Raw genomic sequence first — 20050 nt, 5'->3', positions numbered from 1 at the left:
ATGTTCTATTTTTCTTATTGTACTCGGGTAAGCGATTATACATGTGGAGCCCTCATGGCCCATCTTGGTATGATGTATTTTCACAATGTGAGAGACCATGACCTATGGCAAGGGTGTCACTTATGTTGCTTCAAAATGCCCATAAGATCCGGTGTCGAATTAATCAAACATAAGATATTTTCAAAAAGTTTGATAAATATTTACAAACATGAACGTTACAAATAAAACATGAGGACAAAAATAGTTAAGATTGGCAGCATGGGTCGATCTGGATTGCTGGTTGGCGAGATCTTAACCGGAACATAACAGTTTTATTTTAACATAAGCATTACAAGCTCATCGTACGGACCACTCGATGCATCGATGTGTAACAGGTGTTACGTAACACTATGAACAAAATTAATCAATATCTTTGAATTTGACAAACGTTTAGCAAAAGTTATGATCGTTCAAATATTTATCTTTAACAGGTTAATTGTACATACTTTTGAACAAAGTTTTTGTCGTCATATTTCGCTATCATCAAGGATATTCATAAGAGGCGTTCAAAAAAGCCTAGTGTAGCAAGTATTTTGTTTATATATTTGTGTATTATAATAAGTACTGCGTTTCGATCGTTGTATTCGACTCGAGTGGATTTTTGCAGATTCGGATTTCACGAGGCGCAAGCCGAGTAAAACCAAATCTGCAAAAATCCACGAGAGTCGAATACGACATTCCTGATCAAAACGCAGTACTAATAACCCTTTATTATAAACATTACTGGTTAGATCACTTAAAAGCCACATGTTTTCATAATATATGTCATTTTAGCGACGCACTATTTTATGACGTGATTTAAACATCGCGCAACGATACTTGTTATGAAGTGACGTCACAAGAGTGGAATATGGCCGTATTGCACTGGAGTGGAATACGGACTACCGTATTTTGCGATATGTATTGCGTGTGGATTTATGATGGGTATATAATAAAAAAAAATATACTGACCACAGCCGACAGTATGGCTAAAATTAATTTACTAACCTAAGTGAAGTTGAAAATAAGATAAATGCAAAAATGACAAAAAAATGACAAAAAACTACAAAAAAGTTTTAAAGTCGGCAGCGGGATTCGATCCCGGAACATCTGATTTGCGAGACGAGATCTTTACAGCTGTCAACATACAAATGTTTATACAAATGTTTTTCAAGTTAAGTGCATATACATTTAAACATTTTTTTTCCTTTTTGTGGACTCTTTTAAGCTTTCGCTAACCGACAAGAAGGTTGATAGGTTCAGTGTTGAAGAGGCCTAATCCAATCAGTAAATTTTGGGTGGTTTATATAAACAAATATACTGACCAATTCGCAAAGCTAAGCGTGTGATAAAATATTTAATATTTTAAAACTGATAATGTTTATATATAGACGGTTGGTGGTCAAAAGAGGTATGTTTTACGTTACCAATTAAAACAAAAATCGTGAAACTTTTAAATTAGGATTTATTTAAGATGATCCAGCTGAAATCCGTCTACGTTAAGTGGAGTGCTCAAGACACGAACACACTGTTCACTGCAGATTGCATCGATCAGCGATGGTTTTAAAGAACTGCTAGGCCTGACATTAGAATTTAACGTACACCCGCTTTGCCTTAACGCTGGGGTCTCCTTTCTGCCAATCTGTCTGGAAATAGATATTCAAAATATTTATACTTCTACGTCACAGAGAAGCTGAGAAGACAGGCAATGTTGAAACAATCACAAATAGTAGACCATTTCATTTTCAATACAACCTATATTACTCCCTCTGCTTCACCACAACGATTGAGCATATATTATTCTTTCTTCTGCACCATAATGCTTGAACAGACATAACTCTTTCTTCTGCACCACAATGCTTAAACAGACATAACTCTTTCTTCTTCGCCATAATGCTTGAGCATATATCACTATTTCTTCTGCACCATAATGCTTGAACAGACATAACTCTTTCTTCTGCACCATAATGTTTGAACAGTTATTACTCTTTCTTCTGCACTATAATGCTTGAACAGACATAACTCTTTCTTCTGCACCATAATGCTTGAACAGACATAACTCTTTCTTCTGCAACATACTGCTTGAACAGGTATTACTCTTTCTTCTGCACCATAATGCTTGAACAGACATAACTCTTTCTTCTGCACCATAATGCTTGAACAGGTATTACTCTTTCTTCTGCAACATACTGCTTGAACAGACATAACTCTTTCTTCTGCACCATAATGCTTGAACAGACATAACTCTTTCTTCTGCAACATACTGCTTGAACAGGTATTACTCTTTCTTCTGCACCATAATGCCTGAACAGATTCCGCATTGTCAACTTATATTGTATCGGCGATCTCTTTCGCCTTATTGGCTCCGTGCAAACCTGACGTAGTCTTGATTTCTAGAAGACGGATAGTTTGGATATTTGTCGTTTTAAGGTTTTGCCGAAATTAAGAACTTTTTCATTTAACCTCTTTGAAATTAATGCTTATTGTTTAGTATATCAGTCATAGAATTACGATATCCAGCTTGATGGCATCGGCGTCGGCATGTAAAACCAGTCAATTTTATTCATGCTTAAAACCCGTACGCATTTTACCGGTGACACTACGCATATGTGTAACAAGGACCATAACTACTTCAATATTTGTCGAGTTATGCTCCTTGATTGTCTGAAAAAAGGAAGCGTTGGGACCCGCTTGTGTTGCGCTTGCTGCAATATGTAAGCAATGCAATTTATTACATAGGCATAACTGGAAGATATAATAACAACTGAGTCTGTGTTTGATTGCTAGAGGATAATTCATTATCATATCTCACCGTTACAAGTTTCCCGCCTTCGATCTTGACATCGACCTCGAAGTCTCGTTTTTTCTCGCCGGTCAGCTGACTAACTACGTCATTGTGCATGACTCCATCTTTGAATGTACACGTGGTCTGAATAAGAACATTGTGCAATGCAGATTGTGAAACTTATTTGTAGCAGAATAATTTATATTTGCATTAAGTTAACCACAACAGACTGATCCTCGCAAGACTCTGTCTTCATGTATGAGAACATCAATCGCGAATGTACCTTTGCAAGTACATGGATATACAGTAATGGAGTGATTTATTAGTCACATGATCAACTTGTACACACAAATGCACGGACTTGGATTGAAAGCATTATTTTGTTTCACTATGTAGGTTATTATAGAGGTCGGTCTTAGTAGTAGTTATAACACATAAGGTAAAATCTTACTCCCAATAAAATTTACTAAAATTAATTAAATTGTTTTAATATATCAAAAAGGATGAATAAATGTCGTAAACAATGGTGCTAACGTAGAATACCTAGTTAAATTTGGAAGAAAATTGCAGAAAACACGGTATTTTTACCGTATGAAACGATAGTAGATCAATGTAAATATTTTATCACTCACCAATCATTTAATATTTTTGCGTTTTTAGCTATTAAATTCACGGTTACAATCTTTTTATCAGTAATTAATATTTTCCACAAATGCATTATTTAGTAAGAATTTAAAGGATTATCACTCAAAATTTTAGTTTGTTGTACATGTGTAAGTATTGATTTTAAATACGAGTGTCACTTTAAGGATTATAAAGAGTGGAAGCGATTGACTGGATATAAAGGTTATTTTCTAAATTCGATTTAGCATCATTGTAATTATTCTAAATTGTTGAGATATTCTTATCATATATAAAGCTAACAATATGAAATGATTTGATTAAAATTGTATATCGTCATAATTTCAATCATTCTTTAGATGTGAAACTGTGTTAGTTTCTGACCCTAGACGGTTCTGTCGCCACATAATGGTTCCCGATCTTGAACCAGCACATCCTTTGAATAAAACTGAAAGCCAATACTTACGATGTTATGGTACATTGGTGAGTCGCCAGGTGCCTTGGACTCGTATGGCACGCCAAACGTGACAACTTGCGAGAAAGTGAAGTTATCGTCCTTGTACGTTTGTTCGATCGCGTCTCCTTTCCGCTCCAAGATCAAGGCTGGCTGGACGCTTGTCATCATCTTCCGGTCCTCCTCGCACAGCTCTGAATTTATATTGAGTTCATTCTTACACTTCACCTAGACTGTATTGATATAATAAACATTTGTTAAGAGAGTACAATGTTCCTAGCAACCGAATATTTGACCCAGTGACCTTGCTTTTGACCGAACATGACCCATAATCCATCTTGAATTAAAAAACATAAATTATACATGGGTTTCTGACCTAATTTCATAAAGATTGGTAGAAAATGGCTGCTAGAATGCTTCTTCTTTTGATAAGTCACGATTGCACAATTTAGCTCAAAATCTCATTCGGAGCTCCTCGGCCATTTTTTTGTATCGAAAACAACCTCGAATGCATATGGACGGTTTATTATGTGAGAAATCGGTACACTTTAACTACACTGCAAGTAGATCGCGTAGTAATTTCAATTTAGCAGTTAAATTTAATGACTTAACTCCTGGGAAATTAATAATGTTTGCAATAATACACTTCACTAGCAATCGATTAAACCTTGAATCTTTAAATACAAGATAAAACACTAAATTTAATTAATAAAACAATTCAATTTTCTACGATCTATTTCTACTGATTCACCGGCATATACCCGAGATTGTTTAAAATGAAAACGAATTGCCGAGGAGATCCGAATGCTCAAAACCTATGTGCCAATGAAAGAGAGCCAAACATAATCTTTATATTCTATTGTCGACGGCACTTTTAAAGGTTTACACGCATGATTTATTTGTTTCAAACATACAACAAGCGGTATAACATTAGCAGTTTGCTAGGTTATGATAACTCGAATAATAAAAAATGCCTTCCGCACCTTATACTTTCAAAATTAACTACATGTTTCTGTTCAGACACGTGTAAAGAAGAAATAAGCTTAAAAACGTTCTTCAGTTTTGAAGGAGTAACCACATTTTGTTACTTTATGATACACAAGTTCAATAGCTCTCTTTAAGTCAATATAGATTTTATTTAAATACAAATATAAGTCTTCTGTTTTAGAATACATATGGAGTTCAAATACTTAGGTAGACTGTTGCCTTTTAAATGTCCTTATAGGTACATTTAATGAAAATTGCACGATATAAAGCATTTAGCTATGTATTTTTACAGAGGCACATCTGCACGACGTGTCGACAGCTCATTTTCTTTGCACAACCGATAAATGGTGGAGCTGGCGATTAGTGGCCATGTATATATAATAGGATAATATATAAACATTGCTTCCATTGCACGCGTATTTCTAAGGTAAAGTTCATTCAATGAAACCCGATATTGGCTGATAACATTTTTTTTTTACTTTCTAGGTAAAGTAAGGCATGATATTTTAGTCAGCGCTTTTCCATTTTCTGAGTAATTATCTATATTAAGTATCTATTCCCCTTGGTTCCTCACCAAACTTTATTGAAGACTCTTCGGTTTGCTTTCAAATTTACATTAACGTTGTTATCTTATTAACGTATTTAAATAAAGTGGTCTTTTAATTCGCACTATTTTGAACCGTATAACGCCATACATCCTATTTTGTAATCCTGGCGCATTAATTATTTTAACATTTCACTTCAAAAAGAAGATCTGACGATACCTGATTTTGATTTGCGGTTCTTAAGAATGTATGCACGAGGCATACACCCTTAGAACGACAATTCAATGTCATTTTATATCCTATTTGGGTAAATAATAACAGAAAAATGTGAGTGTTTAATATTGCGATATATTTCACTTCATCGTCACCAAAGATAAATATTTCACCAGTGTCGTAACCACTTGTGAAATTCAGCCTTTGGTGCTCACTCGTAGAAACATATTGAAGTTTTACACTGAAACAAACAATTATCTAACACATGTATATATTTCGTGCACTAAGGTATAATTAAAAGAAAACTATGCGTACTCATGTGGTCGCATAATTCCACTACATTTTCCTCGCTCTCAATTTTCCATTTCCCACAGAAATTCTTTTCAAACTCATCCATGCTTTTAGAATCCATTTTTGGTTATTAGAGGAATATATGGCTGAGATGTGTACTCGCACAATATCTTTCTCAACTCTGAGGAGATTCAATTAGTTTAATGTATACAGTATATGCTTAAAAGGTCTGTGTTCTCGCACGCGCACGGGCGGATTCAGAATTATGCGTAAGAGGGGGAGAACTTTGGAAGTACAACAATGAGCGTGCGCTCGCTTCCCAAAGAATACGATCAATACGTGGTTTAATGGGTTAACTGGGGCTTGAAAGAAATATTGAGACATTTTAGTCTGAAATGTTGCATTCAAGTTTTCCTCGGATATTAAGTAAACCTTTACAATTATAAAGGTGGCGCGCGCCGGAAGCGCCCCCGTCTAAATCCGCTAGTGCACATGATCGGGGAGATTCGATTAGTTTGACGTTTATTTGCGTAGTAATTCTGTTGAAAATGTCGCGCGGTCAAAAGTTCAAAATGTGATCCGATACCCTATTCACATATTATTGATCATGGCACAATACATTATAACTACATTTTCTTCGATCCTGACGTCGATTAAAATCAAAGCGCTGAAAACGTTGAAAGGCTCTTAACGCGCGTCAAGCCTTATTTTACTTTTAACAATTTTGTTCGAAGGCAATAAAAATCGAGACTAAAAGATATTTTGATTGGCCCAAAACTGTAACCGACAAGTGTTCGGCATTATTTAAGAACTGGGGACGTAAATTGTTGAATTTTTTAATACAAGCTAGCTAGTTTCAAAACAGTAACTGATCAAGCTAAATGAACTAGGATATATGAACATTGATTTCATTTCACAAATGTATATGAAATCCAATATTTGCGCTGGACATTTTGACTTTTTGCTGTAGGTAAAATAAGGCAGGGCCTTTTACTCAACACATATCCATTTTCTGCGTAATTATCTATTCTTATCAATTCACCTCGGTTCCTCACCAGCTGCAAAATCGGTTGAGATGCATCTTTCAATGATGCGAATGAACATATTACTAAAATAATTGAGGCTTCATCAATACAGACGTTACGAACGACATGAATTGTGGCGACACACACGTACTATTTCATGATTATTATAAAAAGTAAGTAAATGCAACGCGTGTATATTTATATATAGCGAACCTTTAAAAAAAATCATCAATGCTGTGTATATTCTGAAAGGCCGACATCATATTATTTCAAAACATGATTGCAATGTTTGTGTTGGGTTCGTTCGTCCGTAGTTCACGAATACATACACGAGCAAGAAATTATTCAATTGAAAGCCACTATTGTAGAATAATGCTACGTTAGTTGTGTTCATTTATAGCAACAAATCCCAACACTCTAGATCACATAATCATGTTCTCTCAACTTTCAGTGAAACTTGCTCTGGAATTTGGGTAAAAACGTACATATAGGTTATTGTCAAATGTTAAAAAATCTCAACTTCATGGCCGCATAGACAGTCTAGACCTCCTTCGAAATATTTGTGAGAATGTGATAGTCTATGAAATACTTTTTGTATTTGCTGAGATGTTGACTTTAAAAATGTGGTAACATAAAAACCTTAACCAAACTTTCTTGGTCGAATAATGAAAGGCCTTTATTTGCATCAGTTAGGCCATCATTTTTTAATAATCTGATTTACAAACCCGCCGACCCAAGTTTTTGCTAGAATGAAATAAAAATAAAAGAGATCATCAACCGTTTTATTTTTACTTTGCCCGCCGACCCGAAAAATTGGGAGCAAATAAAATAAAATAACTTCTTGGAAAAATTAAATTAGCTTTACATGATCATTAAAAACAACTCGCAGACTTCATTTCCGAGTATCAAACCTATATCACAGGTTTCACTGGTGATTGGAAGCTGACATTCGGCTATCCATCGACATTCTCTACAGCTTTGTGATCGCCGAGCTGCTACGGCGACGTCATTGTCGACAACCCTCGGAAATTTCCGAACGACTCCGTTACACAGATAACATTGCAGCTTGTTGGCCGAGGAGATTCGATTGCGGTGAGGATGTGGTAAAGCCCGGAGCCTGAACTCGTCTATTCCACGACGCTCTGTGCTAAACATAGGCCCTGTGCATAATGTTGCAAAAATTCTAACTTGATTGTCTGCCAATTACACGTTAAGTTTTTCGTCTATCAACTGTGCTTCAAAAGAAAGAAAAAATGCATTCTTCGACTAGTTTTAACGAATTCGCAAAACATATCCGCATTTCGAGCATCGATGCCGTGTTTTAGTATAACCATCAAGGGAGTGACTCTGAATATCGTCTGCAATGGCGGCATCGTCAGCTACTTGTTATTTTAAAGTGAAAACAATCCTCAACAAAAGAGAAACATCGACAATCCAGGCCATCAACCTTAACCAATCGTTGTCGGAGTTCGCATCTGCTTATTTAGTAGACAAAGACGTCCATATCGAGCGTGTGGCCGGGGATGATGCGGACACGGATTTAAACACGCCGTTTTGGGTTCTGAATGATTTCGGGTAATTGAATTTAAAAAATACACGCCTTTTCATTTAGAGAAATATTCCAGTTGAAACTTTTTACAAAACGCAATTTATTATCGGGATTAACAATGATGCAACGACTACAAGTTAATATTTCCCCAAATTAATGCGAGTTAGGCTGAGAGTGAGATGAATATACGGTACTGATGACCCTGAATACCGATGGGCTATGAATAACATTATTTAAAATGACGAGTTTACGGACATTTGAATGGATTCATTTTTAATTAAAAAAAACATATCAAAGAAGATGATGGAGCCATTTGATGTAAAACTGTTTCTATTTACATGTTTATCCAACTTCATGACAGATTTTGACTTGTGATTTGGATTTACACACTAACTGTGATGACATCATTACTTTCCCACTTTTTGGGTCACGTGCAATTAATGCTGTCTAGACCACAAGCAAAAGATGGTGGCGCAGTTACAATAATAAATTTACATCATCTGCACTGTACAGTTAAGTGCACCATGCAGGCAGTCTAGAGACGTTTGTTAACATATTGTCTCTTCTTTTTGGTACATTTCACTTGGTGACTTTGGAGCTTGGTATCACGAGTAATTGAAACAACTGATCAATGGGATGCATGGCATTGCATTACATTTCTAACAAAACCAATCCACAATTCATACAGTATTGAAGCAACCACAGAATGTTTAGGTTTCTTCTCAACTGAAAGATTTTCCAACTTAACAATGATTGAATGTTTTTGGAAAAGTCATTTTTTGAAGACCGCAAAAAAATCGGTCAATGGCGCTACCGGGAATTGAGCATGGGTCTACTGATTGCCATGTCATTTTCATGTAAATGTAACTGATTATAATTATTATATTGATCTATAATGTATTATTGTATATTTTAAAAATTATTTCCAGGCACGTAATCGAACCAAGTATTTGTCAAGCTAGAGCAGAATCTGTCGTGCTCACTGTGGTGACATAGACTCATTTTTATTTGTCCACATAACCTAAATTAGCTATTCTTTACCGTTTTAACAGAATTAATCCCATTATATTGAGTGAATAGCTAATCCTCTCATAGTAACAATATTTGTACAAGACATCAAATAATTAAATTTTTGTATGTTGGATGTGTGATATAGTAATCTGACAAATACTTAGAACGAAGGTTTGAATATGACAATGCAACAGTAATGTAAACTTATGGTACATGTACGGTAATTGCCATATTAGAATTTGATAATGTTTAGTCATGTGTCATATGAATATTGTTTTTACAAACTTCTTTTGTGAAAAGCTTTTGTTGTACAATGTATGTATATTAGTATAAACACTGACCATGATTCTTTGTATATGTACATATGTTTGTGTATAGGCCGGTGGCCATTAGCACAATAAATAAATATATATATATATATGCATGCATGTATATATAAAATGAGAATATATTATTTTTGCTGATAGCATTTAATGTTATATCCTCAGTATACAAAGGGAATCTTGTTAATATGTTGAAAAAATGACAAAATGTATATGTTACAATGTTTATTCTAGTCAAAATACCAATAGTAAGGCTTTGGTACATTACTTGTTATGACTACATAATTTTCTAACATCATTTTAGCTTGTCTGAGTTAAAATATTAACAAACACTAGTTTGTTTGTGAAGATTTTTATTTTGCAAGCACATGTAGTAAGTTCTATAACATGTAATAAGAGATTAGACTGTGGAAGGTGGACTTGTATATGAATTGTGCCAACAGTGCTGAAATCTGGACGTCAATATTTGTTTCAATAGGTTTAAAAACCGTTTACCATCTAGACAGTCTATTAAAATGTTCTTATGACTCAGTAAGTATGACAAGTACTTAACAATGCACTTCAGATAATGCAGACCTTTTTGTCTCTTATTCAGCAGCTTTTTACCTAAATGCTGTCAAACTTTCTCAGTGTACAGTTTTCTGTTTCATTCTTTGTACACTAACATATCTGAAGTGAAGTCAAATACTTTACTGTGCATGTATTGAATGTGTGGTCAACATTTATGACCAATCTGTTTGTTGATATTGTAGACCACTTTGTGAGAACTTGATGTCATTATGTTCAGTTATTTCACAAAGTCTGTAGTTATACTGCTACAATACTTACAATATACAGTATACCTCACTTTGCGACCACCCTGGGGATCCTTTACAACTGATCTTATTATTGAGGTGGCCTAAATAACGACCTTAAATGAAAGAGCAAAATTTGGAAAATGGACTTGAACATTGTGTTCTTAATTTTGAGGTGGTCTTATTATTGAAGTGGTCTTTAAGGGAGGTTTTACTGTATCTGAAATAGCTGATGTTTTATGTCACCTTGAACTGCTACATAGAACATTAATTTTGAGTTGTTATGAATAAGAGAAAGTTTACCATTCACTATTGGTAATAGTGCATTACAACCTAAGTAAAATCAAATAGTTTGCAATATTTGTTTGACTGCTGTTTAACTTGATGTTAGCGAGTATTTCATCTGAAATGTCATTCTTGTTTTACAAGTTCATGTTACAATAAGCCAAAACATGTTTCTTCATTCAATTTATTTTGTACAATTCAATTGTTAATCCATTCCAAATCTTAATCTGGCTTCAATCTACAAGACTTGAAAATAAAGCATATATTGAGCAAATTTGTGTTGTGAAGTAAAATAGTGTTTTATTATACATTTCTGTGGTTATTATGGACACAAAACATGCATATACATGATATATAGCTCTATAAACAGGCATTTTGGGCTTAAAATGATATAAATGAAAATAAAATTTATGCTCCCTCTCGGTACTTTTATTTTTATTTTTTTGTACTACTGCTCACTTTTTCAGCTTTTATTTTTATTTTTATTTCGCCCCCTCGACTCAACATTTTTGAAAAAAATCTTGTAAATCAGATAATAAAAAAATGATGGCCTTAGGCTTAGCCAATTTAAATAACAAAGTAGCTTGGAATGCCGTTGTATAAAGACTCATGGAAATACATCACATAGTTGCTGAGCTACCTACTTAAATGTGGAAACATGAAACACCTTAAGCATAATTTCTTAGTTGGATAATAAAGGGCCACAATTTGCATTATATTCAAGATAGAGTTATGTCCCTTGAGAAAATAAGTATGTTGGATGGTTGGGAACACTTGCGTTAAATTCCAATGAATTACATACAGTTTTTGCTGACATAATTACTTAAAGGTGCTTAAATGCAAAACCTTCACCAAGGTGTGATGCCGACGCCGACGCTATGGTTAGTAGTATAGCTCTCCTTATATTCGAGCAGTCGAGCTACAAATGTATGGTCGGCGAGGGATATAAGACCTGTATGGCCTGAGCATGATTTTGTCTGAATTGAAGTTCAGTATACGATAGAACTTGCCCATTGACAGCGATGGCACATTCATTATCATAGCAGTTTCGTTAAATATAAGTATTTAAAAAACACTATAGTCTTATTTATTAAAACGATTGGTGGTCGAAATGGGGTATGTTTTACATTGCCAATAAAAACATCAATTCTAACATTTTATATAAGATGATCTATCTGATATTCGTCCACGTTTAGCGCACTTCTCAAAACACGATCTCAATGTTCACTGCAGATGACAATCGATCAGCGATGGTGTTAAAGCTGCACCCACAGATTGACCGTATTGACAACTTTTTGGTGTTTTGTCTTGTAATGAACCAATCTTTGGATAATAGCTCAAAACCAGTGATACAAGAACGGTGACAAGATATCAGGTCGCAGTTTTTAATATTTACTTTCGAAAGCTTTGTGGCTAAAAGTGTTATTAACGCTTTAAGAAAAATGAGTTTTTCGGCAAAAAGCATAAACGTAATTACGAAAAACTGCGATCTAATTCTTTGTCAGCAGTCTAATATCACTGGTTCTCAGATATGTTCGCAAAAATTGGCTGAATTCCAATAGGAAAAAAACAAAAAAGTTGTCAAAACGGTCCATCCCTGAGAGTGCAGCTTTAAATAACCTCAAATTAAAATCTAATGTACACCCGCTTTGCCTTTACGCTAGGATCTCCTTTCTGCCACTCTGTCTGAATATAGATATCCAAACCTTTGTTTTAATTAAAAAAAAATATCGCAAGAGTAGCGTGCCGTATTCGCATAGCAACTGTTTTCATCTTAGTGGAAAGAAAAAAAACTAACAATGTTGCTCCTGTTCCTTTATCCTTATGATGTAATATATCAACAGTTTAATTTATTGTAAATAATTACTCGTTGATTTATACGTAATGACCGATTCTGTGATTAAATGTTAGAGAATAATTAACTCTCTTGATTTTTGTGATATAATCATAAATACAATTTGAATTTGTATTATACTAAATATCAGCAGCAATTTATTGCATAGACATTACCAAGTTAGGTACTGGCTATGTGTTTTATTGTTGGAGAATATTTCCTTATCATATCTCACCATTACAAGTTTCCCGCCTTCGTTCCTGACCTCGATCTCGAAGTCTCGCTTTTTCTCGCCGGTCAGCTGACTAATTACGTCATGAAACATGACTCAATCTTTGAATGTGCACGTGGTCTGCATAAGATCATTTTACAATACATATGCCTGTACTTATTTGTTGTTTTATACATTTTGTTTATTTATTCATCACTACATATCGATCCCTTCATTTCTATCATCATCACTGCACGTGCACATTTTAAGCGTAAACTAAGTTTTGAAAATTCATGGATATAAGTATGCTCAATCCTCCCCAATTTCTCGAAACTTCATAAGACCTTTATAACAGGATTAAGCTAAGCTCACTATTTTGCTTCTCAATATTTCGCGAAATATTTACTTCTTAAGAATGTTTATACTTAAGATAGAAATTATCTTTATGATTATCACAATAAACCATTTTTCATTTATCAAAATTCAATTTAAGTATGTAGTTTGGCTGATTGAAATAAGCTACTTAAGTCTGATAAGCTTAAGAAGTTTCGAGAAATTGAGGCCGAGGTCTTCTTGATCATATCTATAAGCTATATACAGTCAGCAAAATGATTATTTCAATCCTTCTTCAATCATTCTTTAAATCTGAAACTGTGCTAGTTTCCAACCCCAGGTGATCCAAACTTAATGAACACGTCGTATCACGTTACCGATCTTGAACGAGCCCATGTTTGAATAATACTGAAAGCCAATACTTACCATGTTATGGTACATTGGTGGGTCGCCGGGCGCCTTGAACTCGTATGGCACGCCGAACGTTTTGCGCGCGGCACGAGTTATAATACAATCTTTAATATTGATCTACACATTACCGACGCAAAATCTGACACGGTATCGGATGAGTGCCAGTATAGACGGACCTTTAAACACCCGCGTTGAATTATAAATGATAAAGCCCATTATTAAATTATTTTCCATAAGTTTCTGCAATTTCATTGGGTGAACATGTAGGTTATTATCTAAATATTTTAATATATCATAATCAGTTATTTATATTCCACAAGTATAAGACTCAATCCTTGGTATCAAATGAGTATTGTATGTATTTTGGAAGATATAAATGAGGCGTAACCCTCTTTTCACACACACCCTCCCTCTTGCCTACTTAATACTCCTTGATTTTCTACCCTAATCCTGCGTTACAAATTATTATAATTTTTGAGGGGCTGCGACCGAATAATACTTCGTTTTGGATTTCAGCTTATACCGCTATCATCAACTTGAATCCCGAGTACCAGTATACTGGCACCGGATTTTTTAAATAAAAAAAATAACTTATAATTCCAAACTAAAAATCTTATACTTAATTCCGAACTAAAAATTAAAATGCCAGAAATATTAAAAATTATTAAAAAAAAAAAAATTCATAAATATGCACTTGGGAAATATAGACAGTACAAAGATGAAAACAAATATATTTTTCACATTTCTGGCATTTTAATTTTTAGTTCGGAATCAAGTATAAGATTATTTTTTATTTAAAAAACAACAACAAAAAACTCTAGTTTGAAAATCCGGTGCTAGTGTACCAGTACGCCTTAAAAAGCCTCTGAATACTGCGAACTTCGGATGGATTCACCCTCATGAATTATTATCGTTGTTATTATCAATGTACATGTAAAGCCTCCAAATTACATATAATCAGTTCAGACGCCGCACTGACTCTTATTACCTGTGGTTTAGTTTACTCATATATTATTGCTCTTTTTGTAAACAGTATAAGTATACGCTACATACAATTTACACATACACATACAATCAAATCAAACAAAAACAACAAATTGGTTGGGCAACAAGTTATTACAACATTAGTTTTAGCCCTTCCCAGGCGTCAATACAACGTCAATGTATGAATGTCGTTTAAATCTATGAATAAACGTAAGAGTAGAAAAGGATAAAATGTTATTTTCTTTAGGGAAAAAGAGAATTGGTTGCCACCAAGAGAAAAAAATAATACAATATAAGAACATCCCAGACCATTTTTATCGTGACTGAGGGTGATATCAAAATAAACGTTTCGTTAATTTTATATACTTAAGAACTTCAATGAAAAGCACACTGTTTTCATCAACAGTGTTATTTTTATACCAAATAATAATATTGAATTCTTAAAGGATGAAATATTCGAGTATTTCGAAAAAATAACATGCGTTATTCGCCGAATCTACTACATTTAAAGAAATATGTTCTGCATCTTCTGTAACCTGTGGTATACTTTGACACAGAATCAAAATGGACTTACTCATATGATCGCATAATTCCACTACATTTTCCTCGCTCTCCATTTTCCATTTCCCACAGAAATTCTTTTCAAACTCCTCCATGCTATTCGAATCCATTTTTCCTTTGGACGATTTTAGCTTATCCTTGATAAAGTTGCGTATTTTTCTGATATCACAGAATGCCTTAGTCTGTATTCTCTTTCAAAACAAATCTTTATACGTGGAGTATTACTTTACTTACACATCGTTTGTGAAAAAGTTCAAAATCTGGAACAAAAAATCACATTGAAACTGACATACTTCCTTGTACTTTGATCCTCGAGAAAACATCTGTTTAATATATGGTGTAAAAAAAGTCTTATTAAAATGGACTATGTTCACGGTTATAAGTGTAGGCAGGTCGTATATAATCCTCGAAGACTTTAAGTATAAATGTACATATTTGCCTTTTTCTTATCACCCGTATAATGGATTATCATTTTGACCTCATATCATTTAGATAAAGGGACTCGCTCATGTTTTTGTAAAATGTACTTTCTTTGTATGGCGAAATAAAGTATTGAAAATCATTCGGAGTATCTAAACTAAGATACTGACGGCTTGAACGCTTCAACAAATATTTATATATGCTCAAATATTGTCTTTGAAGTCCACGACTTTGAAAAGCGTTCTTAACGCGATTCAACAAAGGGCTTAAAGCTGCACTCTCAGATCGAACGTTTTGACAATTTTTTAATTTTTGTTTTGGAACGAGCCATTGTTTGCAAAAATCCATGGAAACCAGTGATATAAGACAGCTGTCAAAAAATTAGATCGCAGATTGTAATATAAGTTCAAAAATTGATGTTTTATGCGATTTCCTTGAACCGTTAGTAACGGTTTAAGCCATAAAACATTAATTTTCAAACGAAAATATGCAAATATACGGTGTGATCTTTTGTCATCAATCTTATTTCATTGGTTTGCAGATATTTACGCAAAAAAATGCTCTTTCCAAGATAACAAATAAAAAAAGTTCTAAAAATGGTATATCTGTGAGGGTGCAGTTTAAAAAATAAAAATTATCTTTATGTTTCAGAACTAATCCTTGCTTGCTTGATGTTTTGTTGTCAGTTTTCTAACTTTCCCGTGACTGTACCGACGTGGGTTCGCACCCCACTGAAACCAGAATGTACCATAGTGTCTTTTTGTGCAATTTCCAAAAAAAAGATATAAGTGTTTTCAGATGCATTACCGAAAACAAAAATGGTGCCAAAACTTGAGCGTGTACCTTTTAAGGGAAATTATTAACTCTTTGCCAAGGGCCTATTTTTGTATACTACGTTGAGTGCCAAGGGCCTATTTTGTGCCTATTTTTGTTTACTACGTTGAGTGCCACGGGCCTATTTTGTGCCTATTTTTGTATACTACATTGAGTGCCAGGGGCCTATTTTTGTATACTACGTTGAGTGCCAGGGGCCTATTTTGTGCCTATTTTTGTATACTACATTGAGTGCCAGGGGCCTATTTTGTGCCTATTTTTGTATACTACGTTGAGTGCCAAGGGCCTATTTTGTGCTTATTTTTTGTATACTACGTTGAGTGCCAAGGGCCTATTTTGTGCCTATTTTTGTATACTACGTTGAGTGCCAAGGGCCTATTTTGTGCCTATTTTTGTATACTACGTTGAGTGCCAGGGGCCTATTTTGTGCCTATTATTGTATACTACGTTGAGTGCCAAGGGCCTATTTTGTGCCTATTTTTGTATACTACGTTGAGTGCCAAGGGCCTATTTTGTGCCTATTATTGTATACTACGTTGAGTGCCACGGGCCTATTTTGTGCCTATTTTTGTATACTACGTTGAGTGCCAAGGGCCTATTTTGTGCCTATTATTGTATACTACGTTGAGTGCCACGGGCCTATTTTGTGCCTATTATTGTATACTACGTTGAGTGCCAAGGGCCTATTTTGGACCTATTTTTGTATACTACGTTGAGTGCCAAGGGCCTATTTTGGACCTATTTTTGTTTACTACGTTAAGTGCCACGGCCCTATTTTTTGGGTCATTAAAATTGCAAATATCATATAGACGGCAGCAATAACCAAGGAAACCGTCACTGTAAATAAGTTGTTTATCGTCCGTTACGTCATATCCGCCCGTGCCGAAACGCTCGAAGACGTAGGCGATGTCATTTTGTTTTCCGAGTTTTTCGTCTTCACTATTTTTGGTCTTGCTTTTAAGTACCTTTTAACATATTATATTAACTACATGTTATGCTACATATCAATATAAATATATACTGGACGACGTCATTTCAGGCACTCATACGCACACGACAATGCCTTCGTAATAGTAATAGTAACAATAATAATAATAATTCTATGTCAGCACTATACATACGTCATTGCACGTGTAATGGAATACTTTTCAACATGGCTGCTCACTGGTTCGTTGTTTTCCGCCGGAGGATGTTGAAAATATACCTGTTCATGAAGAAACAGGACCTGGTCATTTAACTGGGGAAGAAGAGACACCTTGATTTTTTTCAGTCTTCTCTTTAAAGGGAATTTGATTCGAGCAGTAACACGCCAGACGAACAAGTAAGTGATCACATTCAACAATACCCTTTAATCAGGTAAACCTAAATAGAACCAGAGGGCAATGTTAACAATAAGTTAATCTAATTAATACAATTAAATAATACAGAAGCTTTATTAATTATTTATGTTGATTGAGATGTTATGAGTGCCGATGTTGTCATTACAAATGCTGCTGCTGTTGATGTTCATGATGATTTGAACTTCAGGTACTTAGTTACTCGTGCGCACGCTCAATAAGTTTGTCGCGCGCACATGCACATGTCATCCCTCTGTAACCGTATCGGAGAGGCAATTGATAATATACAAAATGTCTTTCCAAAAGTTGCTTTGGCAGGTCTTTTTTGTATTACTAGTCCAATTTGGGCTATTGAAAAAGTGTCTTCTTACGGTTGTTAAGCGAACCGTACTCGAGAATTTCGAGTTCTCCCACGTGCCAATACATCATATTTAGAAGAGCCCTGATAATAATCTCATGTTTATATTTCGGAAAAATATTTCTATTTGTTTTTTATATAAATCTGTATTTATTTATTTATTAATGCATTTATTTGCTCACTTATATATGCAATACACTTATCGTCGTTTTTAGTCCGATACAGTTACTCGTTTATTCTTCAAAGCTGTCCTCTTACAGACGTAAAAAACCGTTTGGACGAACACCAATTTTATATTTTGTATCGATTACATAACTGATATTAAAACTGTTCACATTCAGGTGAATATATATAATGAGTTCACTAATATATCCAAAGAGGTATTCCAAATGACTCAACACTGATTATACAGTACTCTATAAGGTCGTATTACTGATTGCTTATATCAGGGATATTGGAAAGACTTAAAGTAGTTTCACTAAAAATCATATCAATAACTTATAATTTCAAGGATGGCGTAGTGAGAATTCTTTAAATGATGTTTTCTGCGTCATATGATTATAATATTTCAAAATTCCACCTGTCAGGATTCATTCGCTGTCTTAAGTCCCCCATATGTCCACGCTTCTCGCATTGGGTTGAACGTCGACTCAAGTGTAATACCTTGTTTGTTTGTTTTCCCCATGCTTTGGAAGACACTATTTCTTTAAAGATGCACTCCAAAATAAGGTTAACCACAATTAACACAATTGTTTTAATATACCAAAATCGATGAATAAATGTCGTAAAGAATTATTCCTATGGTGGACACCGAGTTTAATTGGAAAGAAAGGTGCAGAAACCCCGGTATTTTTACCTTATGAGACCTAAGTGGATCACAGTAAATCTTTTAGCACTCATCAATCATTTTTTGGCGTTTTCGTCTATTTAATGCATCGTCACAATCAGTTATTGGTAGTTTCCATAAATGCATTATTGAGTAAGTTGTTAAAGGTTTATTAGTGAAAATTTATGATGGTTATACATGTATTGATCGATTTTGAATAAGAGTGCCACTACAATTTCCATGTCAGGCTTCTTAAAATGAGGTAACTTTCCTTGCTAGATAGTGGTTGCACGCAAACATCTCTCCTGTAGGGTAACCAATTCACATTTGGACCTTACTCAATACCGTTACTGGGTATTCCCCAAAACTGAAATATTAGTTGATCAAAGAATTAACCATAACGAAAACATAATTTCAATATTTATTAAGTTAAAACAAAATAAATATAGTTTGATACAATACTGTAAAAGATGGTCTTAACGTCCCTCCGCACAAAAGACAAACACATGTTTGCATGGGGCAAGACTTCGATACTTATTTTGGCACTTGTTAGAGCAGAGTGGCACACACAAACACACAAACACTTTTCTTTTAAAGCAAAATCTCTACATAAATACTTTAACAACACTGAAAAGCTCGAACATACTGTTCCAGTATGTCTAAATGTGGCCGGCCCTTCCGGCACATGCCCTGATCAAACCTGTATACTACCAGTCGTCCAAAAAATAATTACAAAGTTTCAAAGAGTCTTAATTGCGCCTCTTAACGCTTACTAACGGTGATACAGATTTGATCATATATCCTTCATAGGAATGACAGCCGCCCACGAAAAACACCCGGTGGATGAAACGTGTTACCGTAGCGATGCACGCAGGGCTTAAAGGCCTAGTTTAATCCTTCTATAAGTGACCCCCCCCCACACACACACACACAAAATCCCGTGTATTTGTACACAACCTCTGTTAGTTGATCTTAATCTTATTGCCTAATTTCCTTATCAGATCTCCAATCTGAGTATCCTGCGGTGCAGTTTGAGATGT

At 34.7% G+C, this 20050-nt stretch overlaps 1 protein-coding gene across 1 annotated transcript; it reads right to left on the bottom strand.

Annotated features, from left to right (window-relative positions):
* Positions 1–1466: 1466 nt before the first annotated feature.
* Positions 1467–15669, bottom strand: LOC128243773 (uncharacterized). The gene is made up of 4 exons (XM_052961707.1): positions 15249–15669; positions 3891–4072; positions 2831–2947; positions 1467–1664 (listed from the first exon to the last, which is right to left on the bottom strand). The coding sequence occupies exons 1-4, from the start codon at positions 15343–15345 to the stop codon at positions 1605–1607; spliced, it is 456 nt and encodes a 151-aa protein (XP_052817667.1). The 5' UTR covers positions 15346–15669; the 3' UTR covers positions 1467–1604.
* Positions 15670–20050: the final 4381 nt, after the last annotated feature.

The sequence above is a fragment of the Mya arenaria genome, chromosome 8 (assembly GCF_026914265.1).
Source record: "Mya arenaria isolate MELC-2E11 chromosome 8, ASM2691426v1".
Lineage (NCBI taxonomy): Eukaryota > Metazoa > Mollusca > Bivalvia > Myida > Myidae > Mya > Mya arenaria.
Note: the sequence above shows the minus strand (reverse complement) of the source record. Positions and strands in the feature narration are given on the sequence as shown.

Coding starts and splice junctions, on each gene's coding strand:
- LOC128243773 (XM_052961707.1), bottom strand. CDS start 15,345: ATGGATTCGAATAGCATGGAGGAGTTTGAAAAGAATTTCTGTGGGAAA. Junction 2,948..3,890: donor CACCAATGTACCATAACATC/GTAAGTATTGGC, acceptor GTTCTTATTCAG/ACCACGTGTACATTCAAAGA. Junction 1,665..2,830: donor AAGGCGGGAAACTTGTAACG/GTGAGATATGAT, acceptor ATCTATTTCCAG/ACAGATTGGCAGAAAGGAGA.